This window comes from Eutrigla gurnardus (assembly GCF_963514095.1).
Source record: "Eutrigla gurnardus genome assembly, chromosome: 5".
NCBI classification, from domain to species: domain Eukaryota; kingdom Metazoa; phylum Chordata; class Actinopteri; order Perciformes; family Triglidae; genus Eutrigla; species Eutrigla gurnardus.
This window is the reverse complement of record NC_139919.1, coordinates 29,222,292-29,248,857: the sequence shown is the minus strand read 5'-3', so window position 1 is coordinate 29,248,857 and position 26,566 is coordinate 29,222,292. Positions and strand designations below refer to the sequence as shown.

Here is a 26,566-nt window from a genome sequence, read left to right as displayed (position 1 = left end):
TGTGTGTGTGTGTGTGTGTGTGTGTGTGTGTGTGTGTGTGTGTGTGTGTGTGTGTGTGTGTGTGTGTGTGTGTGTGTGTGTGTGTGTGTGTGTGTGCCTATGACTTTGTGGAAGTGTGTACGAGTGCATGAACGCCTCCTAATGGTTAATGTGTTTGTTTTAGCCGGACTTAGTCTCCAGAGTTCAGCTCTCTCTCTCTCTCTCTCTTTCCTCTCTCTCTCTCTCTCTCTCTCTCTCTCTCTCACACTCTCTCTCTATCTCTCTCTATCTCTCTCTCTATCTCTCCCCATCTTTTGTCCTTCTCCCTCTAACCTGTTATCTGATAATTCCCGGTATCTCTCGCCCCTTTTTTCTCCCGCTCTGATTTCACAGAACAGGATGTAGTCAAGTGTGTTCATTCATTATCTAATTAAGTAATTTACCAAGTACTAATTCTTTCTCATCAGCTAATAGTCTGCAGATTAAATATGGACGTGTGTGTGTGGGGGGGGCTGCTCTTTGAGTGTGTCTTAAATTATTAACTCCTCGTTATCAGGTGGAAGTCGGCAGCTTTATCATCTGATGAGGTGGAATCGTTTGTCCTTTTGAAGGCAACGTTGAGCTAAAACAACCAGTAAAACAAATTCTGTTTGACTGAAACGTCTCTGAACAGAACCAAACTAAATAAACGCTACAAAACTTTTTACACAACAAAACTATGTCATGAGGTTTGTTAGAAATCATCATCATTTGGCATAAAGTGACAATGCATACAAGAAAAACAAAAAACACATTTTTTAGGTTTTCGGTAACTTGGTTCACACGGGACCTGAACAGCGGTCTCCTGGGTGATCAATTCATGTTTGTTTTATTATCAGAATATAAGGTTATTAATGTTTAAGCAGCGACGCACAAGGTCCAACTCCTGTTGTCTGGTAATTAAGAGCAGATGGGGCTTTTTGGGAGGGAGGGGCAGGAGCTCAAACAGTGTTTCAGAGAAAGGCTGAGAAGGATCATCTTTAATCATCGTTGTTTTACATATTAAAAGATTTAAGCACATTTAATAAATCTTTAAGTCGACTGAATATAGACTTTTTTCGTGCTTCACAGTTGTATATCGTTCTTGCTCTCAAATGTTGTGATAAAAAGGTTATATAGAGTTCATATAGAGATTTCAAGGATTTATATATACAGCAAATACTCTCTCAGGTACTTTCACCTCGTGTTATATATGGAGCGGCTAAATCATCAGAGAGCTTTGGCTTGTAATGTTTGACAAAGTTTGGAAAAAAAGTCTTCAATATGCTTCAATATGAAAACCATTTATTAGTAAATCTTTGACATTCAGTGCAGTGTGTGTGTGTGTGTGTGTGTGTGTGTGTGTGTGTGTGTTTGTTATTCACTCAAGTTTAAAACACTTCCTTTAACAACATCTCATCTGGACGTTGGTCAGCGGCTCCTAATTAATAAAAAAATGAGGCACGTGTTCCATTATTAATGAAAACAGTACGAATCTTCACACCTCGGCTGTGAATTATCACACGTCTGATGTTTGCTGCCGTCGGATTCTTGAGAGAAGAAAAGAGTCTTTGGATGCAAAGTTAATAAAAACACACATTCCTTCCTGCCTTCTGCCGCTGGAACGGAGTGTGGAGGGTAAAACAACCTGGGACGCCTTAAAGCCGAGTCATTCAGAGCGCTGATGTGTCCTGAGAGGTTGTTATCGTCAGTTTTATCTGTGCTCAAAGAGTGGCGAGGGGCCGGTTTCATACATTTACAATGAGGGGGTGGGGGGGGGGGGGGGGGGGGGGGGGGGGGGTGGCGTGGCGTGAGAACGGCCTCGGAAGTCACCGGAGGCCATGTTTTACTCTGACAACGATTCCACTCAAAAAGTGTTTGTACTCAGAAAATGTGCCCGAGTGGCCTGTTTTCACTGTGAGACACACACACACACACACACACAGACACACACACACACACACACACACACACACTTCAACACACCGCTCTCTATCTCTTTCTCGTTACTTTTTTTCTCTCTCTCTCTTTTATCCTTTTGTTTCGCCGGCCTTCGACAGCCGTTATGTGAGAGCACCTGACAGGAAAGAGGGCGTGGTCTAATGTACCATAATATCGATATAATAAACGTGATGACTGTTATGGAAGTACCTTTAAATTCCTCGTGAACGATCCAATCTAATTTTTATATAAACAGTGGTTTAGATTCAAGCTTTAAAAAGGTGCAGTGTGATGGATATGGCGACATCTAGTGGTGACTTTGCAGATTGTGACCAACTGAAACTTCTCATGGCCGATGAGAAAAGACCTGAATGAGCCCCATTTAGAAGCAGCTTTGTCCGTTCTGGGTTACCATAGAAACGTAGATATAAACGGCTCATTCACGCGTTAACGTGACACATTGGACGCATCGGCAATACTCGATGTATTGACTGTAAGTAACTCCCATCAGTGATGGGAAAATAAACATTTATGAGTCAAACAAAAAAAAAATGTATTATTTGGGTAATTTGCAGTTAAAATAAAACTGATCTTACTAAAATAAACATTTTAGTAAGATCATTTTCTAAGACATCATTGGTTGAATGACTCGTGGCGAGAAGATGCAGCACGTTTATGGAAGCAGGTCGGGTTTCACTTTGTCTTAATTAATTTTCGCGGTTCCAGTCACGGTCGGGTCGAATGACATCATTGGGTGAGTTCAGGTCACTCGTTAAAGGACCCTGTATGAGAAGTGGACATCGTCATGGTGACGCCACCCGTTGATTTGTGGATCGTTTGAAGCCTCAATTTTTATATTTTGACCGTTTTTGCAACCGATGGAAGGAAGTGACCATATTTGGGCTGCAGAGGAGCGACGGGTGGATCGTTGATCAGTTTTTAAGTGTTTGTTATTGATCGGTCCTCTTGCTTGAGTGCCAGTTAGTCTTCCCTATATAGTACAAGAGTGTTATTATACCCTGCATATCAAAGTATCCCACATCTTGAAAAGTGGTGAACAACCGACGGCCACTTACCAAACACCGTATCCCATCATGCATTGTGCTGAAGGAAGAATGGCAGAAAGGGCAGTGTGAGTACTCTATTTATTTATATAAATACTCTTATAGCCTCCACATCGACAACAGCAGCCGCTTTGATAATTTATAATATTTACAGTTAATAATGTGAATCCAACATGATCTACCAGAAACAATCAGGTATTAAGTAAACTATAACAGCGGTTTCAGTAGGATTCTAGTTGTTCTTCTATTACCACGATTCTGGAAAACACAATAATCAACGTTCAGCCTGATTTATTATTTTCTTGATGGACTGAAGTGTTTGTATTCTCGGCTGTGAAACCGAACCCCGGCTCCCTCGTATCAAATACAGATCCTCTGAAGACTTCACACGGCTCCCCGTCTCCGTTCTTCTCCCCTCATAACCTCTGATGTCTTTGTGTTGAAACAAAAAAGGATTAGAAGACATTTCTTTTTTTTGTCCCATGGAGCAGATCTGAGATCAGTGTTTTCTCTCAACACAGACGAAGAAGACAAGAAATAAATATGTACATATGTAAATGAGCGTGTGTGTGTTTGTTATCCCTCCATCAGTGTGAGAACGTCAGAAGGTAACGCGTCTCATTATGACGCCTGCTTTCACGTCAGAACGCACACAAACACACAAAGCAGTGATTTCTGATGACCTGCTTCCTCCTCGCCGTCCACACAGAAATACAAAAACCTAAAGGCTGTGTGTTCGTATTGATGACTTCCCTTCTTCCTCTTCTTCCTCGTCTTTCCAGGAATGCCCGCTGATATATTTCTCTGATGTCTTAACGCCGTCTGAAAGAACGCAACACAAAAAAGCAGGAAGCGTGCACACAGACGTGCACGCGATGCGTCGCTGAACTGACACTTCAAACAAAGCTTTTGTCTGCTGCCTGACAGCTATTCCTCTCCTCCTCCTCCTACTCCTCCTCCTCCTCTTCCTCCTCCTCTCATTATCCCCCCTCACTTCTCGCTGTCATTCCAAAACACTCGTTCTACCCCCTCACCCTCCCTCTCTCCCACACACACACACACACACACACACACACACACACACACACACACACACACACACACACACACACACACACACACACGTCCCTTATTGAGCTGCTTGGTAAAATACAAGTTAAATCAAACTCAAAGATTGAAATTATATAACACCACTTGAGCTAAAGGTATAATAATAATCAGCCATCTTTCATTGTTAAAAGAAAATGGATTAATACAATGATTACTTTTTCTTTCTTTCTTTTTTTATTAAGAAAATTGCCGTAATGTCTCAGTTAGTGGAAAAGGTATCGCCCATAAAAGCTGCTGAAAAGGTTTTTCTCTCTTTTGAAATAAGTCACATAAAAACAATCTCTCATCAGTTTTGACTGTTTTTCTGTGAACAAAGCTTCATTGTTTTCACTCAAAGAACACTTTCTGGAACAACAACAAAAAGCCTCCGCCACTTAAAGAGTCCGTTTCTCTTTTCTGCAGACGCGTCGGCTGCTTGGCGAAGCGTTTTGAGATAATTGAGTAATTTCACTCGGAGCCACTTGTGTGTCGACGAGGAATTGAACCTTTTCTAGTGAAACGGATTCACGGTTAAATTTGATCGAGTCAAAAGCTAAAAAAAACAAACAATCAAATCCCAATTGGCAACAAGCGTTCTGCAGGGAGATTTTATTTAATATCCATGAATGTTAAATCTTTAATTAACAATAATAATAATAATAATAATAGCACATAAGGACAAGGTGTACGTAGCGTTATAAAGGGACACATCTGAATACTTTATTTTTTATTTTATCTGATATTCTTGTTTTATTTTTGTTTGATTTGATTTGATATTCTTGAGGGACGGCATTACCAAATATAGGTTGTACAGGAAAGAGTCTCAAATCTGACGTTGGAAAATGGGAATAATAATCAGCAGGGCCACAGACAGACAGACAGACAGACAGACAGACAGACAGACAGACAGACAGACAGACGGATGGATGGATGGATCGTGCCATATCAAGAGTTTTAAGCATATCGTGATAATTATCGGGATGATATTTTGAATCGTATTTGTTTGAAAATCGTCACATAGCATTTTTTAAATTGTTCCATGCTTATATGCTACATGGTTATGTTGTATTTGATATATTCCTATATACTGAGAACATCTGAGTTCTGACCTTGTGAACTGAAATCACAAAGCAGCAGCAGAAACGGAAGTAATGAGCGTGAAAACCGTGACTCCAGGTGACGGCTGAATTCCATTTAGCTGCTTTTCTGGGGTTTATTTTTTGTTTGGGGGGGGGGGGGGGGGGCTCTGGTATATATGGGCTCACTGACAAAACGTCTTCATGGCTTCAAAGTATTTTAAGATATATTTCCGAGCGGCTGCCTTGAACCGCTCTGACAGTTATTCCCACGAGACACAAATGCAGCGTGAGTCCACACAGTCAGGCTCCGGTTGGTTTTCAATGAAGCAGCAACAGAAACTCTCATGATGACATACGCAGACGGGGAACCTTTCCCTTTCCATCGCCACAGAACACAGAAACTTCTGCATGTTCAACTGACCGGCGGCTGCACATCTGGCTGCAGCTCAGTGTTTGGAAACAGCTTTACTTTTATTATTGACTTTACATGTAAAAGGGGGTTCTGCCTTGTGTAATATAAGTACATGTAATAAATGGAACGCAGTACAAACCCACGTTTTTAACTGTTGAAACACATTCATGTCCGTGTCACTCAACACTTCTGGTTTTAATGTATTCCAGAACATCACACAGCTGCTTATTTCCCAAGAATAACACCAGCATGAGTAACCTTCATTCATGAAGTGTGTGTTTGTACTGGGAGGCTGCCTGCAGCCTCGCTGCCTTGCTGATGGGCACCCGAGTACCAGCTGTTGAGGGAGGGAGATTGTGTGTGTGTGTGTGTGTGTGTGTTTAGTTATCAGGGGAGCACAGCATAGCTCTGCTGAGATTAAATTCCCAGAGCTTACTCTGGCTATCAGCATTACTTCAGGACTCACACACACACACACACACACACACACATTTACACGCGCAGAAGGAGAGCAGTGTGGTAGGAAAGAAAGCTGCCATCGCAACATTTTCATTCAGAGAAAAATATCAACATCGACAGTATGCCCGCTGCTGATATCACCAATGCTATTAATCCTCCAGCAAAGCCGTCCATCTGCCCGTCCGTCTGTCCGTCATCTCGCCCTCCATCTTCCGTTTTTGTTTCTGTCCTTGTGTCTTCCGTTCTCTCTTATCTGTCTAATTATTATTATTATTATTATTATTATTATTATTATTATTATTATTATTATTATTATTCAGCAGGGACTAGCAGATGTAGCAATATCTCTGACCTATCACCTTTTGATGTCATCAAGAGCTGAAAATAGAGATAACGTTTGAATATTTATATTGTTCAAAGTAACTGAAAATGTAAATATATTCTATGATCATATATCAATTTTTGGCCATTTTTCTAAAGTGGATGAAACTACGGTGGCCCTTAGAGCTCAAACAGAGGGGTAAAAAACACAGACTGTGTACACTCAAGTAGAAGCACAAGATACTTGTGTTCAAAAAGACTGGTAAAAGTACTTGCGAAAAAGTACAGGATCTGAAATGTAGTTAAAAGTCTACTGGCTGGTTTTTGAGGGGATTATGGATTTTTAACAAGATTCAGTTATCCTTTTTTTCTCCTTCAAAGTAATAGTTTTTACTTTATTAATTGTTATTATTATTTTGTATTTTATTTTCTCCTTTATACCACTACTACTTTATACTGTGAGTAGCCTACATTTCAAAGCCTCTACTTTCCCCACGTTTACTTGAGTAAAGAAGTTTAATCAGTATTTCTAGTCTTTTTTAGACACAAGGATGTGTACTTTTACTTGAGTGTAGAACGTCTGTCCTTTTGCTGCCTCTGCTGGTCGCCTGAAAAGTTGCTTCATCTAGCAACGAAAAATCGCTCAATTGGCATCAGTGAAACCCAGGGCCGCGAACCGTTAATAACACGGAAGTGCCTTAGCCAATCAGAATGTGGCGCCCGACCAATCTAACAAACGGAGGCTACGAGTATTAGCCAATCAGAATGAGGGGGCGGGGCATGACGTCACCGCCCCAGTAACGGTTAGACAGCTTACGCTAGTCAGACGCTGGGTGCCACTGTCGGGAGAGGAGAGCTAACCGAGGGGAATAACGACTTTAAATAAAATCGGTGATGATGCGTCACATCCCATGGTTTGTTTTTAGCGTGAACATTAGTGTTAGAGAGGATCTGCTCGCTGATTCCTGTCCAGTCAAAGAGGTGAGTCAGCGATAAATAAATGCTATGAGCAGGCGATGCTAACTGGATTAGCCATGAAGCTAAAACAGTATTGATTAGCATAGCAATTAGCTTAGTGTAGGAGTACTTATGAAACACTTTGGTACAGCTGAGTGTAGTAATACTTATTAATAGCTATGGTGTAACAGAGTAGTAGTACTTATTATAGCTTTGTAACTGAGTGTAGTAGTACTTATTATAATCTTTGGTGTAACTGAGTGTGTTAGTACTTATTAAAACTGTGTTTTAACTGAGTATAGTAGTACTTATTAAAAACTTTAGTACAGCTGAGTGTAGTAGTACTAGTATTAAAAGCTTTATTACAGCTGAGTGCAGTAGTACTTATTAAAAGCTTTAGTACAGCTGAGTGTAGTAGTACTATTAAAAACTTTAGTACAGCTGAGTGTAGTAGCACTAGTATTAAAAGCTTTAGTACAGCTGAGTGTAGTAGTACTAGTATTAAAAGCTTTATTACAGCTGAGTGCAGTAGTACTTATTAAAAGCTTTAGTACAGCTGAGTGTAGTAGCACTAGTATTAAAAACTTTAGTACAGCTGAGTGTAGTAGTACTAGTATTAAAAGCTTTATTACAGCTGAGTGCAGTAGTAGCCTACTTATTAAAAGCTTTAGTACAGCTGAGTGTAGTAGCACTAGTATTAAAAGCTTTAGTACAGCTGAGTGTAGTAGTACTAGTATTAAAAGCTTTAGTACAGCTGAGTGTAGTAGTACTAGTATTAAAAGCTTTACAGCTGAGTGTAGTATTAAAAGCTTTAGTACAGCTGAGTGTAGTAGTACTAGTATTAAAAGCTTTAGTACAGCTGAGTGTAGTAGTAGTTATTAAAAACTTTGGTACAGCTGAGTGTAGTAGTACTTATTAAAAGCTTTGGTACAGCTGAGTGTAGTAGTACTATTAAAAGCTTTAGTACAGATGAGTGTAGTAGTATTAGTATTAAAAGCTTTGGTACAGCTGAGTGTAGTAGTACTTATTAAAAGCTTTAGTACAGCTGAGTGTAGTAGTACTAGTATTGAAAGCTTTAGTCCAGATGAGTGTAGTAGTACTAGTATTAAAAGCTGTGACCTGGCATTAAGATGATAAAAGGTTTAAAGGTTACCTGTAGTGTTTTTTAATTGCTCAGTGTATTTTATGTGGCCGGTAAAGTTTCTGAAGATACATTTACTTCAGCATGATACTGTGTGTAATGTTCACACAGAATACTACAGGGCGTAGTAAAAAAATGTCCCTATGGTTGTTAAAATAATATAGACACGCATTGCCACAGTTTAATTTTATTCAGAAATATCAAGCTGGTAGAAAGCCAGTTAATAACTGCAGGTATATTACATATTCATCTCCTCTTACATATTTTTTTCCAAATATGGTCTCATGCTGGACCACAGGAAAGGGACTTAGACTCTATAACTTTGACTTTCTCTGAGTTAAAGATTCTTAACTGACCCGACCGCAGAGCTACGCTTCAAAACTGCGAAAGAAAAAAAAAATCCAGTGATGTGTGAAAAGATGGAGCGGCGGTTTGCCTCGTGTCGTACTCCGTTTCCTGCCGCGCGGCGGGAAGTAAATCCTGGATGTGTTAATTACCTCGTCTGACCTGCTTCCCTGCGCGTGAACGTCTAGTGTGTGACAGACGGAGACAGTGATCTGTGTGTGTGTGTGTGTGTGTGTGTGTGTGTGTGTGTGTGTGTGTGTGTGTGTGTGTGTTGTATACGTGTGTTGTCGCGGTGACAGCTCTGTCAGTTATCTTTCTGCGCTGACAGACAATGCACATGTCAACCAGCCGTCCCAGCACACACAATGATCCCATCCTCGTGCACTGCTGTAACACACATGCCCCCCCCCCCCCCAAACCTGTCAATCATTGGGTCTGCTATTCCCACTGCTCTCTCTCTCTCTCTCTCCCTCTCCTGCTCTTTGCTCTCCCTTTTCTCCCATTCTACCTTCCTCTCCCCGTCTCTCCCCTCTCTTTCATCATTTTGTTATTTTTCTTACTTTAAAAAAAAAAAAGAAACTTGTCTGTTGCCCTGAAACTGGGTCTCCCCCCTCCCTCCCCCTCCCATGGGTATCTTATTTTTTTCTCCCCCCCTATCTCTTTCCTCTCATCGCCTCTCCTCTCTTTCTCCCTCCCACTCGCATCTTGTTGACAGATTAAATGTTGAAGGCGAGGTCTAAAGAGAGAGTTTTTTTTTTTTTTGAATTGCGTTGATCGCTAATTAGCCGGCCTGTCTCATCTCTCGGCGGTGGATGTGGTAAAACAGGGTGCCCTTTCCGGGGTTGGCAGGCCACTGCCTCATGCATAATAGCTTCTACTCACACACACACACCAACACACTCTGTGCTTCTGGGAATCGAGTTGGGCTGCCAGCTTGTGGATTTCTCAGAGGAGGCTGGTGACTGAAAAAGTTTAGGAGGGCAGGGGGAATCAGTAACTGTGCAGTAAAAGGTTGAATTTTTTTTTTAAAGGCTAAAAATACAAGATTACGCAAGGAAAATGTTCCAAAAAACCTTCTCCAGTTCACCACACTCTCTGTTCCCCACAGACCACTCTTCAATCAATCTTATATCGCGTGCCCCCCCCCCCCCCCCGATAATATTTCAGGATCCGTCCAACGACGCTGTGACGCGACATAATGCTTCTGTCCTTTGCAGTGAGCTGTGGTTCAGTGGCTACAGAACGTCATAAAAACAGCCTGGATTAGGACTTCAATTCCCACCGGGCCACCTACATTAAACATTCATGCACTTATGAATGAAAGCACCCGGCTAATGGCATGCGTTACATCATATTGACCTTATTATAAATAGCAACCGTGTTGAAGGGGTTGCCTTTTTTTTTAGCGTTGGCTAATATTGTCGGAAACAGACAATTCTTTTATTGTCGTGTTAAAATAGTCCGAACAAGAGTGTGTGTTTGTTTCAACCGTTTTAGACTTTATGTAAAGATGCTCTTTTAGTTAGTTCATTAATTTAGGTTTCAGTTCCTAATGCCTTTCACAAATATCACTCACTGATTTGGTTTCCTTAAGGAGAATGTGTGGAGCCAGGAGATGATTAGCTTAGCTTAGCATCACAAAGGGAAGCAGCCAAAAAAGTCATGTAAAAACATCAATCTGTGGTTTTAGGATACAGCCCTGAAGAGCTGTTGTTGAGTTCATCTGCATGTAGTACCTGGTGACAACCTGCGGTTCTATTACTCATCCATTTAAGTTATATTAAGTGTTACATGTGGGTATAATAGAGGGCGTGGCCACTTTGAGACTCCACCTACGATGCACCTCGTGGACTCTAAATGGACCATAATGTACTAAATGAACATCATGCTGGATTGAAGAAGACTTGAAACTAGAGATTGAGACCATAAACTCATGTTTACAATGTTTACTGAGATAATACATCAAGAGAGAAGTAGGACCATTTTCTCATAGACTTCTATACAACCAGAGAGGAGTCACCCCCTGGTGGCCAGCAGAGAGAAGTAGGACCATTTTCTCATAGACTTCTATACAACCAGAGAGGAGTCGCCCCCTGGTGGCCAGCAGAGAGAAGTAGGACCATTTTCTCATAGACTTCTATACAACCAGAGAGGAGTCGCCCCCTGGTGGCCAGCAGAGAGAAGTAGGACCATTTTCTCATAGACTTCTATACAAGCAGAGAGGAGTCGCCCCCTGGTGGTCAGCTGAGAGAATGCATCTTTAAGGGTTTGAACCAGAGGTTTTTCTGCCGTCTGACCTCGATAGCCTACATGACTCAACCATTTCTTTGTGAAAACCAGTCAGAAAGAGTGACGTGCTGGGAGGAGGGACACACTTGTTTCACAAGAAAAATAGGATAGTTACACCGCCTAAAACCACAAAATGTCCTGTTTTATATTTCTGTGTGTGTGAAGGAAAGAGATCCAACGTGTTGCAGACTTTGAGGTTGCCTTCAGACATACTTTAAGCATTACAGAAATCCAGGCTTGCGGTTTCCCCCCTTCTAGTCTTTTTTTGTTAAGCTAAGCTAATTGCCTTTTGGCCACAGATCCATACTGCCCCCCCCCCCCCCCTGCATTATTGATCTGGTATGTGGACAATTATTTCTCCACCATTCCTTCACATCAACACACAGCAGACGTTTTTGCAGCAAATAGGAACACCAACTTCAAATGAAATAACTTTTGCACTATTCCTCATGAATTTTGAAATACATTAACCTTGGCTGATCTTGTTTTGACAAAAAGATTTTCTTTTTTAAACTGTCTCTCGCAGACAGGAAAGCTACAAGCAGCAGCTTTTCTTTTTATATACAAATGTCTGACCCTTATGTCACCATCAGGCTCTCATAGTAGCACGGGATAATCACTTTATGGCAGTTTTGAAGATCAAGCCGCCTTCACAAATCAAATTTAAGACCGCTGGAGTTCATTCAAAAGTCTCGGGGGTAAAAATAACTACTTGAACTTAAACAGCGGCGCGTTGATTCAAAGAGACGAATGCATTCAGTCTATTCTGGAGTACAAACACTCGGGTCAGCGTTTATGTGTTTAACGGAGGATCTTTGTTACCGTGGGAGACGGCGAGTGTTTGAAGTGCAGTAAATGGGAACGTATCATGTCCAGACATGTCAGGTTTAATAGGTGGCCTGTTTCTAAATATTATTAGAATTGTTAAACAAACCGTTCAACTTCATTCATCAAGTACATTTTTTAGGTTACTCGTCCTCTGTTGGATTCTTGTTTTACAGAAACCACCATTTTCTGATTGTCTACGTTTGAAACTAAAAACCAGGATTCAGTTTTTCCTCTTTCTGCCTTGTTTGTGTGGAGTTTGAGTCATTTTCAAACCGACCTCATTCACCCCGGTGTTTCCCTTTAGCAGCTCCTCTGAACACACAGCAGGAGCTGCTGTTTGTCGATCCAAAAACATGACTTGTTAGCAATACTCATTAAAAACCGGTGGGTCTGATTGATGGGGGGACTCGGCAGGGGGGTGCTAACGGGTTCTCTCTTTGTGTCCTTCCAGTCATCTGGAGTCGGATCGCAGCGCCCTGAAGAGGAGGGAGTGGGAGAGGAGGAACCAGGAGGTCCAGCAGGATGAAGACCTGTTCTCCACTGGATTCAACCTGTTTGGAGAACCCTATAAAGTAAGACATGATGTGATTGGATCATTCACTGGTTCGTAATGTGTACTACATTTAGGAAATATGCTTTTCAAGAGTTTGTGGAAACGATCATGGCCATCATTTTTTTTACATTTCTGTTCATGTCAAGAGAGTAAATAATCGACATGGGACGATATGAAAACTTCATGCCACGATTATCCCGGCCAATTATTGTGATTCACCATCCTAATAATAAACTGGTTTCGCTTTAAGAAACAAATATATTGCATGTCAGATAAGATACATGTCTTTTTTTTTGTGAACATCCTTTTTAGTGAAAAACAATGAAATAATCATAAATCATAGCAGGTTCCCCTGAATATAAAAGCTCATCCAATTGGCTGATTTCATTCTCTTTTACATTTGTTTACATTATGGCTCCATTGAACATTTGCCAAATTAGCTGTAAGCAGTCTCTCTTTGCAGTAGATGAGCAGACAACTATTTCTATTTCACGGCTGCTTTGATACTGAAGAGAAGTTTAAAAACATGATGATTCTCATGTTGGATAAGAAGGATATTTCTAGCTTTTCTACGTTTATTATGATGATCGGAGATGAGCTGAGTTATGACTCCGCCCTCTCGCGTCTCTCCCTCCGGCTTCTGTCTTTGTCCTGGTGAATCTCTATTACAGACCATATCCTGTAATTTCCTGATGTTTAAAATGCGTCTGGAATAATTACAGAATATTTCATCCCCCGCCTCACCCTGTCACGTTAATCCCGTCCGAATGGGGCTTAAGAACGTCGTTCTTAAATCTGAGACGGCGGTTGCGTTCCTTTCTCGATGTCGGTCAATTTGACGGACAGGGTTGTCAAAAAAATTGTCATGGTAACCTATTATTACCTGCCATTTTAGTTTTCATTTTTAGATTATATTTAATTTCACCTCCCGGTGCGCTAGCTGTCCCTTCTGTGTGCACAATGAATAATAATAATAATATATAGATATAATATTGATAATATTAGGGTTCCAGTGGCTCAGGGAGTTTAAAAAAGTCTATAAAAAATATAAAAACTCAGGAGATTTCATCATTTTTTTTTAGCCAAGTAATGAAATACCCACATTGTTTGAAGGCTTATTTCAGAAGTTTCCCTATTTTGTGAGGTTGTTATGTTTATTTGGTTTTTCAGCGCCAATTAACCAACAATGAATACCAATAAATGTGTTCTGTTTAAGCTGTGAAAACTTCAAGTTTAGTACTTCAAGCTCTATAATTAATTCACCTTCTTTATAGGTCATGGAAATCCATCTATTAAGTCAGTGAAAATCAGGGAATTTGACATTTGACTCGACACAATGTCACTTCTTCTTTTCTACATGCAGAGCTTCTTATGAAGTTTTGAATCAGGCTTCCAATGTTAATACAGTTTGTGACCTCAGTGAAAATGTTGAAGCAGCTTGTTCCATTCCATTGAAACGAATCTTGGCAATGATTATATTGGATATACTTCTTTTGTTTGGCTCAGACTACGGCAGCCTGTCCAAGTTCCTAGACTAAACGAGTTTCTAGATCAGGCATTAATGAGGGCATGGAAGCACCTGCACCGCTGTGTTCGGGGGTTAGCAACTCTCTGATCTCAAGCAACTCATTTTTACAAATGTCAACCAAACACTAATTGTCTGGACAATTGGAACGCGGCAGCACAAAGCGATGCTGTAATGAGAGCGAACACAACACACCCACGCTCGTCTTTACAACCTGTCCGAGCCGCCGCCGCCACCGCCGCTCGTCTCCACGCAGCCTCGCTGCTGTTTGGGGAGACAGCTTTATACATTGGCTGTTAAGTTTGATTGATCTCTGCGGGAGGGGGAATGGACACACCTGACACCGGGATTTCATTTGGGGGGAAATGGAGTGGATTTACGACATCTTAATCAGCGAGGATGGGCCCCGCTCTCCGCTCCCACTTTGTGATTCAGCTTAATATGAAACAATTCTCTGCCGTGTGCGAGGGAGTCAATTGAAAGGTATTGTTATTGCAAACCAACGATTATCCAAACATTTATTTTGCACCATAATGCACTTTAATGCTGTTTTTTTTCTGGATGATAGAGCGGATGATGCCCCCCCCCCCCAGGCCAATCGTGTAATATCCTCCAGCATAAGGTTTTGGCCCGTTCCATTCCGAGGTGCTTCAGATGCCACCGTTTTATTTCCTCTTTAGCTGGAAGTGAACTAGACGTGCATGACGTCCAGGCCTCTCCCTCTCTCTCCCCCTCTCCCCCGGCGTTTAAAATTGATTTTGGTTTGTTAACTCTCATTTGCTACCGCCGGGTACTTCAACACTTGGTTATGCCGCCAAGTGTATCGACCTTGGGACTAGACTGGCTTTGAATCTCCACAGAATGTGTTTAACTGCTGCTGTGTCTGACCGCAGAGGACATGGGGGGGGGGGGGGGGGGCTGCTCGAAGTTCGGCAGCACATGAGAGCTTGTTCTCATAATGAACCTAATCCTGGGTGCCTGCATGCTCCAACTAATTGTTTCCAACTAATTAATGGTGCTGAGGTCAGGTCAAGAAGTGTGTGTGTCTGTGTGTGTGTCTGTGTGTCTGTGTGGGCTGTGTGATATTTCAGACACCTCTGCTGCCATTTAGATGACTCTTGCGGGAACGGTGCATTTAGGTTGGTTAAACTTATTATAGTGATCAGAGTACCGAATTACCAAATTAGAAGATTATTTGTTTCCTTTTTCCTCATTTGTTTTAGTCTGTTTGCAAGTACTTAAAGAGCAAATACCAGATGTGTTTCATCGGGCTCTTTTAATCGATTTAAATGACTGATCTTTCAAATCACATTCTGCTCTGAGGGCAGAGAGATAGAGGCTTGAGTTGAGATTATTTTGCCGAATTAACAATCACATAAATTGTAGGGATACAAATTTTGATGACATGGCAAAAATAAGATGGGTCCATGTTTCTAAATCGGTCGGGACAACGCTGCCGATGAGGACGAAGGATCGGAGGATATAGGATCTTATAGGACCATGATTAAAAACACACTCACAATAAGTTGATTGCGGTGGATTTCTGTTATTAGGACAACCTGAGACAGCTGTCTAGCTCTCTATCATGGTGGACAAGTGAAAAATAGAGCCTGAGTTAAAAAAAACAACCTGAGACCAAAGTAATGAATATCTGTGGTTAATCACTGTTATTAGTACCTGACCTCTGTCCTGATTCTTGGCATTTCCTGTTGCTGCAACATGGAGGACATCTGTTATTAAACTGTGTGAAATGCCGTATCAGGCTGCTGAATAACACTATAATACAAAAGAAAATATGTGGATTATTAAGACAGAAATGACAGAAGACGCTGAATGTATGAATAAATAGACCTTACAAAAGAGAAAAGATGCTGCTGTTAATATTACTGTCAGACAGAAATGACAAGGAATGTATATAACAGAAGAATTAATAAAAACAAGGAAAATATATTGAGTGCAACAGGGGGTCCAAGCCAGAGGCTAATGCAAAGTTTGGGGAACCCCTGCTGTAGAGCTCACGGCTGGAGCCTCTTTAACCCCGGGGCCTTCCTCTCACACTGAGCTGACTCCCCCGGGCAGATGCAGACCCCCCACGTGGAAATATATATATATATATATATATATATATATATATATATATATATATATATACACAGTTCTTTATGAGACTGTGGCAGGTCTACCTCGCCTGAAGGTATTAAATGGGGAAACACCGGAATAGTTGTGGCAAACAACAACCGCGTGAGTTTCCATTTCGTGTCCTTCTTCTTATTTTTGGGTTCTTTCATATTCCAGCATCTCATTTCTACATCTCTCATTCATCACAGCGATTAACTGAACTCTAATTCAAACCAACACGTGGAGACGATGCATCGTTACTGTAGAAGTAACGAGACGACGTCACTTGTTTCATATTCTCTCCGTTTGCCTCCTCACTTCATCTCTGTTGAACTTGAAAATCGTCTCTACTTTCCTCCTGGTGATTTATTCACCACACTAACAATTTAATTCCCTTTTATTATTATTTATTTTTATGATGGTGTTGCTTTACTTGATATAATTGAGTTACCCAAACCTTCCTCAGTGTTAACGTACGAACTAAACTTACTGAACCGATCCTTTAGAGATCATGATCAGACCCTTTTTTTAATTATCACATAGGATTCATAGATTTCCGGTCTCGTCTACATTTATTTGCGTCTCTTTGTACCTGTATATGTATCTGGTGTCCGTCACCCTCGTTCTGTGTTTCCCCTCTCTCCACTATTCATTCTCTCTGTCAGCTATTAGCTAATCCCTCTTCTAATCCTGTTAAAGAGCGTTATGCTGTTAGCAGCTATTTGGGATGATCTATTCACACACACACACACACACACACACACACACACACACACACACACACACACACACACACACACACACACATATAGGTATTCATCCTCTCCTTCAACTCTGTTTTCCATTTTGCCTCTCTGTAAATGTGTTTTCTGTTCCTCTTCAGCCACCAGATCTTTTATTCATGAGCCCGAGATGGAGAAGAGATGAGCTAATTTATTCACAGCTAACTTTGGCTCGCCATGTCGTGTAGTGTTTGCGTGTGTGTGTGTGTGTGTGTGTGTGTGTGTGTGTGTGCTCGCACAGAAATTACATCTGTTAGGATTATTTGAAAGCAGTTCTCTCCTTTCTTGTCTGAATCTTTTGTAGCTGAAGCTTGATGCTTTGCCCCGTTTTCTTTTTGGTTTCTGCTGCTTTATTAGAGTGTAGGAATGAAGGATGCAGTGAAGTAAGACACAGTACAAGAGATGAACGCTGCTTCCAGTCACATCCATTTATCTCAAGGCACCACGAGGATCTGTCATCCTAAACCCAGGACTGTTGCCTGGTGTTCACCCAGGACTGCTTTCTTTCTTTTTTAATGGAGATATTCTTTCTGTGTGTGTTTCTTGTGCTTGTTGAAAGAATTATGCATCATATATGATCAAACATAGAGCTCACCTCATGACATTGATCCCATCCATCACTGGCATCTCCATATGTTTGAGGTTGTGCAAGATTCCGAGCTTCAAAAGCACATTGAGTTCACATTCAGGAGAGCCATCTGGTTATTGATCGCGGTAGGTGTTAAAACACGGAGCTGGAGAGATGGAAGTTACATCTCGACCACCAGATTATATTCAAGATCGTGTCCGATCACTTCAATTAGATCACCGTTAATCAGTCAGTTGGATGGAGAGAATATTGATTTCCACTTTTCATAATTCAGAAACGGTCTGGGTAAAGCTGCGTTCACACCAAACATGAAGTGAAGTTTGACCTCGGGATCGTTTGTGTGGATTTGACATATTTCGACAGGAGCATTTGTATGTAATTGTGCCGTACAAAAATACATTTATATATAAATCTATGTAATGTGTCCCAAAAAGCCCTATGCATTATTATTATTTATTAGATATATCAACAACTATTTGTTAGATTGCCATGAAGATATTCAGGATCCCACAGGATGAATCCTGATAACCTTTATTTGTTTTACATTTCATAGACTAAATAATGAATCTATGAGTTAGTGAATAAATAATAATTGTCGGATCCAGTTTTAAGATTTCGGATACCTCAAAGTTCCTGATGGTTGTGTGAGTACCAGAAACCAAACCATCCGTTTCACTTTCTCCTGCCTCATAAATTATTATCAAGCCCATTTGATTATGAAAAAGAATTTGCAATGGAGCAATTATCATCATATGATGCTGACATTACTCTCCATTACATCAAATGCTAATTCTTAAGGCTGTGGAGCGTCTCATACACACACACACACAACACACACACACACACACACACACACACACACACACACACACACACACACACAGAATACCCTCCTGAGCAATAAGTCTCTCCATGGATCGTTGCCTGTTATAACACTATTATTTTGTTATTGACTGAAGCTGTTTGCATAGTAAAAACAAACCACACACACAGAAATGTAAACAACAATAAAAAATGACTTATGACTCATGTTCAATTATTTATATATTATTATAACTACCAAGATGATGTGGTGTTGCTCCTCAGACGGCCGTGAAAATGAATGTCGTAGTTTGAAAACCGACCCAGACAGCTTCTCCCAGATCTGCATGATTGGTGTCAAGTTCAGCTGAAGATCCCGATTTTTTTATTATTACATGTAATTTAAGAAATATTTCCTACGATAAGTTAAGCTCCTGCTTCCTTCTTATCATACATTAATTATTCATGAATTCATTAACCTCCCCAAATACGGGCAATTTTCATCCTGTCTGGACCATTTACATGAAGGGGTCTTATTCACTCTTTCTCACACACGTTTCAACCTTTTCAACGGGTCGTGTTTTGATTTGACATGTCACCGCCGCGCCGATCAGCTGAGCATCTATTGATCAAACCACACGATGAAACTCCGATTTCGAATAAGAGCATTGATCTTATTCATAGTTCATAATTTGTCTGTGATTCATGATGAAATGTCACAGTTAAATTACAGGCTGTAGATCTTGCATAATTCAGACTTGGCCCCATGATTAATATATTTGCTTCCCCATTTGTCGCTCGGGTAGGAAAGAAATGCCAGAGGACGAGATAGAAATCTACTAGCTCTTCACTTTATCCCCCCTCCTCCTCAGTGGTATTTTTTTTTTTTTTTTTGCAAGAATCCACTTCCACATATAGCTGGAGTGAAACCGCTGCTGATTGCTCGCGTCCTCTCTAAAATGAGTAGTTCCATCATTAGGGAAGCTGTCAGCGCCCGGCACTAAAGGTACTCTGAGCTATTCTGAGGAACATCTCGGCAGCATTAGCACGTAGCGGCTGAAGGTGCCGCGCCGTCGTATATCAGTACATCCCCGCGCCGTCCTCCGAGTCCTGATTGCTTGAGAATCAGGGGTCAGGCTAATAATGATTCCCGCCCCATTAATTCCAGCGCTCCAGCCTGGACCGGACCCTCTTAAGGGTGGCATGTGTTTTAATTAATCATTCCGTCCTGATGTCTGGTCAGTGGTCACCCTATCCGTCTCGCACTGTTCCTCTCTGGATGAATAAAGAGGGCTTTTCATCAAGCCCTAAAGAAAATGGAAAAAATGAAAGACTTAATTAAAACTCTCTCTCTCTCTCCCTCTTGTCTTTCCCCGTCCTTTTCTCCTTCCAGACTAATAAAGGTGATGCGTTGGCCAGTCGCGTCCAGAACACGCTGGGTTCCTACGAAGAAATGAAAGACCTGCTAACCAGCCACTCTAACCAGAGCCACTTGGTGGGAATCCCCAAAGGCAGCAACAACCTGCAGACCCCGACCACTTCAGCCGTGGAGAGACCCACCACGGAGTCCCAGCTTTTCAACGAAGCCCTGAGAGGAGGAACGGGTGGAGGAGGAGGAGGAGGAGTAGAGGGAGGTGGGGACAAGAGGATGGGAAATGCATCTTCCTCCTCATCGTCAATGCAACCTCCTGCTTCCACCGCATCGTCAGCGAGCGCCACAACCATCCCGTATCAGAATTCCAAAAAGTCCCGGAGCTCCATGGACTGGTCGAGGGCGGGCCACGGACCGAGCAGCCAGGGAGCAGGCCTCGGTCTGGGGTTAGCACAGAACGGGCCGGGGCCGGGCACGGCAGCTAGCAGTGGAAGAGGGAAAATGTCTCTCCTGGAGGAGCAGCAAATGCAAAGGCACGAGGAGCTGTTCAGCTCACTCAAAGATGAACTCGGTCTGAAAGGAGACTCAAGCCCTTCTTCCTCCTCTTCGTCATCCTCTTCGTCATCTTCTTCTCGGCGAAGACACCCTTCCCACCCCTCCAAAGCCCTTCCTCTCCCGGGTAAGTCCTGCACAGATAAGGCATCAAAGGAACAGGTTGACACTTATTTGCTGTCAATCTGAGCGATACCATTCTGTATGTAAAGCTGGTGTCAGTTAGCTTAGCGTAGCATCGAAAACTCCAAGCAGGTAGAAAAGGCAAGCATGGCCCAGTGCCTCTTCATTTTTAATAATTACCATATTCTGTGTCAAGTGGTGCTAATTTGCAGCTTTCTTTAGTTGGAGCTAGGCTAGCTGTTTCCCTCTGCTTCCAGTCTTTATGCTAAGCTAATGCTGTGCTCATGCAAAGTTGGCAGACTATAAAGTGAGTTGGACTGTATAGTGAGAGTTATTATAGAGTGGACAAAGTCAGCATTATATACCATCATGCATTGCACTTAAGCAAAAAGGACTGATGAGACGAGTCATTGATTTGTGGCGCCAAAAACCCAAATATATCGAATGTGAGTAGAGATATAAAGTACTTTGAATGTAGTTATTCATTTTATAAAATAGTCAGCATCACTGCTTCCCAGGAGGGATTTAAATGAGAAATTTTTTATTTCTGTTTGTATGTATCAAGTATGTGGGTATTTACTTTGGAAGGTCCACCAGCAGCCATTAAGCTGGCATGTTTGTGCGACAGCAGTGACGTAATTAACAGCCAAGATAAAATGACCCGAGTTTCATTTTTGAGCTCAAAATAAAGTAAATAAAATGTAACTGCCAGTGATTTGAAAAAAAAGGCCGCCTTCTATTTTGATATTCATGGAAAAATGTTTTTGTTTTTTTGCTGGGGAGTAATTTCAATGAATAATTTCAGTGCAGAACAGACTCTATCACCTTTGTTTGGGTGGGGTTTCTGAAAATTAACATCTGCATCCGACGATAACTACATCTTTCAGTTGATTTCCAAAAAACCATCAAGCGATACATAATTTGCTTGGATTGTGATTGGCTCCATCCATCTGGGAGAGAGAGGGGGGCGTTCGGCATTCAACCGTCATTCCATTTTGACAGAGACGGAGCAATTATTGTTCTATAACAGGTGTTGTTTGGTGAGATTTGACTTTTTTTTTGGTTTACTCTCCTTTTTCCTACATTTTTACAGATGGTGGCGGTTTCCGCTCTTCCACCATCGACGGCGCCCATTTCAAGTCTTCCACGAACACAGACAATGGTGGACATTTTAAATCCTCCCCGTTTGAAAACGAGACGGGTTCTCACCTCTCGACTTCCTCGTCTCCGCTGGCTTCTACGTCAGTTCTGACCACGCCCACTCCCGGTCTGACCACGCCCACATCAGGGCTGACCACGCCCACCTTCCCTCCCGGCAGCCTATCGGGGAAGCCGATCGCCATCCAGCAGAAGCCCACGGCGTACGTTCGGCCGATGGATGGCCAGGACCAGGCGCCTAGTGACTCCCCCCAGCTCAAGCCCCCTCTAGTGGCCACAGAGGGATTTAACAGCGGTCAGGCGTACGGCGGGAACTCTGGGAATGCGAAGAATAAACTGCCAAAGCTGAGTCTCGGCCACACAGGGGAGGTAAGAAAACCTCCACCATGACTTATACTACTACTGTCCCAAATATTTTAGTCGTAATGCTGTACGTACACGAAAAACACTAACATATCGCATTATAACAAGTGGCTGACAAATAATCACTTTTTAAAAACGTAATTATTGATAATTGAAATGTTTAGAAAATGTTATTATAGTCGCCAAAGCAAAAATCCTATAGAGAGCAACCCTTGATTCACTGATTGCATATAGAAAAAAAAAGCATAGTGGAAAAAAAAAATCTACATATATTTAATTTTTTAGACGGTGTATGGTTGGCAGAAATTAAAACTGTCTAATTCCTCAACTCCCATCAAATTAACTATTTTTCTTTAATGTAACGTTGTGTTTCAACCGAGTGAAGCCGAAGCTGAAGTGCCTCAAACTTGCGTTCTCTCTCTCTCTCAACAGAAAAAAAGAAGGTTGCAATGCCATTTAGATATTTTATTTGATAACTTTTAGTTATTTGCTCATAAATGACTTATGATGGAGACATGCTAAAATGAACATAATACTAAGGCTGTAAATCACACCTATCTGGCAAAAACTGAATTGAAATGTATTCCTGAGCATTGGGTTAACAGTGTGTCTCCCAATCCTGTTCCCTGTGTTGTTTATTTAAATGACAACATGGTGAAAATTCACACATTTGGCTAATTGAAATGTCAAATTTATCTAACAATACCAACTCCACTCACTTAACTCTGTGACCTGAACTCTCCCTCCCTCCATCTATCTCATAGTTTCCTTTCAAAACAGCAAGAAACACCAAGCCTGATGGTGTGTGTGTGTGTGTGTGTGTGTGTGTGTGTGTGTGTGTGTGTGTGTGTGTGTGTGTGTGTGTGTGTGTGTGTGTGTGTGTGTGTGTGTGTGTGTGTGTGTGTGTGTGTGTGTGTGTGTGTGTGTGTGTGTGTGTGTGTGTGAGCGGCTGACAGGCGAGTAGTCATCCATATCGAGCGAGCCAGCTGTTCCTGTGCTTTGATAGAGCCGGTGTGTGCGTTGCACTCCAAATGAGCCCGAGATGGAGCTTTGAGCATATGGCACCCGAGAAGGAGAAAGCAAAGGAAGACAGGCAGGGAATTAAAATATACTTTACTTTTTCTAGCACTTTTTTCTTCTTATGGCGTGGTGAGAAAAAAGGGAGTAAGTGCATTCATGGCCGTGAGTGGTTTCCTTCACTTTGTTTTCACCCACACATCCGCGGATGCTCCGTTATCGCCTGCTTACCGTTTAGTTTTCACTCCTCTCGTGTTTATTCCGGGGAGGATTCATTGGAAGGGAAAGTGTAAACTCGATACAGGACTGAGGGGGAGGAAGAGAGAGGGGGAGTGATGATAAGACGTGGAGTGAAGGAGGAAGACAATGACTGACTGATTACAGCACCTTCACATGGCTGTGTTTGGTCAGATTCGTTATTGGAAGCGTTCCACGAGGCCTAGACCTCCACGTTTTACCCTCTTTGATTAGTGAACGAGTGATGCACTAATGTCACACAAATGCAAAAGCAATGAAAGAAAAAAGTGATTTTTCCATTTAACGGTTTTCAAATTAGTCCGGGTGTGATGATTGCGTTTAAAACACTCGATATTCGGCTCGCCCTTCTGTGGTTGAATGTTCAGTGACTTTAAAAAAAAGTCAGTGTGTGTGTGTTTGTGTGCAATAAGCCTTTAAACTGCTGTGGAAGCTTTCTGTTAGCACTATAGAGTTATTGATTAGAGGCTGTTACTCCCAAGTGTGTGTGTGAGTTAGAGAGAGGGAGAGTGAGAGAGTGATAACACTATTGATCTTTTCCTAACAGTTACAGTAGGCTTAAATCTACTTCAGGACACACACACACACACACACACACACACACACACACACACACACACACACACACACACACACACACACACACACATTTAGTCGTTAGGCAATTAGCAGGATTTGACTTGTGAGATATTGTGATGTTTAGTTAATCCTGTAGTTTCATTGCAAGTTGATGAGAATAAATCATTTAAAAGTCCTCCCTTCACTCAAGAATACGTTTCCTTATTGTAAATTCACTTGGATGTTTGAGTTTCACTCTGCAGAATGATGTCTGTTCATCTGCTGGAGGTGGAAAGCTTCTCTGAGCTCACCTTTTTTCTTAGTTATCTTAGGATATGTTTTTTTTTATTGTTGGAGAGAAACTGTATAAAGTAGCTGACGTAGTCACACGCTTTTCTTCGCTTTCTGATTTGCCTCGAGTTTGGCAGTTTGGTTAACTTTCATGAGCTGAAATCACACTTTTAAGGGGTTAAAGTTCAGGTAAGCCCCGCCCCCTAAAGCATCCCCTGCTTTCTGGTCTGGTGGACTCTAAATGGACCATAATGTACTAAATGAACATCATGCTGGATTGAAGAAGACTTGAAACTAGAGATTGAGACCATAAACTCATGTTTACAATGTTTACTGAGATAATACATCAAGAGAGAAGTAGGACCATTTTCTCATAGACTTCTATACAACCAGAGAGGAGTCGCCCCCTGGTGGCCAGCAGAGAGAAGTAGGACCATTTTCTCATAGACTTCTATACAACCAGAGAGGAGTCGCCCCCTGGTGGCCAGCAGAGAGAAGTAGGACCATTTTCTCATAGACTTCTATACAACCAGAGAGGAGTCGCCCCCTGGTGGCCAGCAGAGAGAAGTAGGACCATTTTCTCATAGACTTCTATACAACCAGAGAGGAGTCGCCCCCTGGTGGCCAGTAAAGGAAAAGCACTTCCTTGTGGGATTCACTTTCAGACCCGGACTTTGCTGCCTGGGTGAAACCCTTTCAAGTCCACTTTAATTAAATTATACAGCGAACGCGTTATAAAACAGTTGCCTCTTTGAACGTACAGTCAACACGAAGCAACATTACTGTTCCTTTGGAACCCGTAACTCTATATAAATATATATAAATATAACTATATCTTTAGCTGCTAAATGCTACTGTATGTGCAGCAGCTAGATGCGTACTTTGGTGCTGGGCAGATACTGTACAACAGGTTTGTTGGAGCTTTTTTCCCACTAAAAACAGCTACCTGCTGCTGCTGGAAACGTGGCCGACTGTAAATCCAAAATAATGAGCTGGGAGATGCTTAAACGCACGGTTGATGTCAGGGAACACCAGAGTTGAGTGAAAATGCTCATGTAATCATTTGATCCATTGTTAATATAAAAAGAATCGCAGCTGTAGTTTTGACTTAGTTAATAGATCAGGGCTTCTTCTGAACAAAGCTATAATCTTTAAAAGTCTATTTTATTGTCTTTCAATATTCACACGGCACATAAAAAATACCTTTAAATAAATCCTTTGTAATTTAATCACTCTTTGTGAACCTCGAAGTCAGATACATTCAATAAGCCTTTTATTCATATTCTTTTCCTTTTATCGTCAAAAGAAGCAGAAGAAAGACACCGAATGCTCGAGAGCAACATTAATGCAACACAGAAAACACACGGACGCCGCCGCAATGCTTTTAGTGACATTCAATTGTCTGCGGCTGCATTCTCATTCAGGTAAACAGCACTCAAGTCTCGAGGATGTACAAGTACACAAGCGAGGCCCCCCGAAGGTAAACACCGAGGTGACATTTCCAACGGCGCTGTGACAAGTTTCATTGACATGTAGCTCAAAGTATAGAGCCCATGTAATTTCACACTGATTTGAAGGCTTTCTGTGAGCGTTCCTGTCAGGCGTGTGCCGAGGTGCACGCGACGCCTCGCCACTAATGTAGCGGTAAATAAGAAGCAGGGTAGACTGAGACCTCCAGTCAGTAATCACCGCGAGGCGAACACCAACCAAATCAATTCTGCTCTCAGAAAGAAACCGTTCATTTGTGCCCCCTTTTTTTTTGCATGAAAAGATCCTGCTTTTATACGCTGTAACACATTGGCCCGGTCAAAGGGAATGTGGTATATATATATATATATATACCACATTCACTTTGATATATATATATATATTATATATATATATATATATATATATATATATATATATATATATATATATATATAAAGGAGGACTGATTTCAGATGGACTTGGACTCGCACTGCTTCTGGCTGCTTGCCCTCGAACATGAAGCCTGTCGGAGTTTTTTAATATTCTAAAATGTAAGACAGCGTGCTTTGGATTGAACACATAAACTGGCCCGAGTTGCCAGGAATATTTTAGCCGTCAACTTTGGTTCTGGTGGATGTAGTCATGGTGACGTAACCCGTTGGTTTGTGGACTACGATTTTGAAGGCTCAAGTTTGAATTTTTGGCCGTTGCCATTTTGGAATGATTCCAACCAGAGAATAGAAGTGACCATATTTGGACTGAGGAGGAGTGACGGGTGGATCTGATGAAAACAAGCGACAGAGCAGCACCCTTATTGGATCTGGATCCATGTGGATTCTGGTTGTGAAGCTGCGAACAAATTTAGCTTCTATAATTCAAGGTCAACTTTACAGCTAAGTGTTAAAGTCATCTTAGTAGCTAACTAGAATTAATAATAATAATAATAATAATAATAATAATAATAATAATAATAATAATAATACATTTTATTTGTATAGCGCTTTTCAAGGGATCTCAAAGACACTTTACATATACAGTTAAAAATCAATACATTTAAACAAGTACTATTAAACACAGGGAGGCTACAAGTGAGTGCATTAAAACAAAAGAATTAGTA

The 26,566-nt window shown here is 41.5% G+C and overlaps 1 protein-coding gene across 1 annotated transcript in view; it reads left to right on the top strand.

The window, feature by feature from the left end:
• Nucleotides 1-26,566, top strand: part of aff2 (AF4/FMR2 family, member 2) — a 127,388-nt gene that overhangs the window by 24,920 nt on the left and 75,902 nt on the right. Inside the window, 3 exon segments of the mRNA XM_084009454.1 lie at nucleotides 12,374-12,494; nucleotides 19,684-20,341; nucleotides 21,431-21,864. Of these exon segments, the coding sequence (XP_083865580.1) occupies nucleotides 12,374-12,494; nucleotides 19,684-20,341; nucleotides 21,431-21,864 (1,213 nt within the window).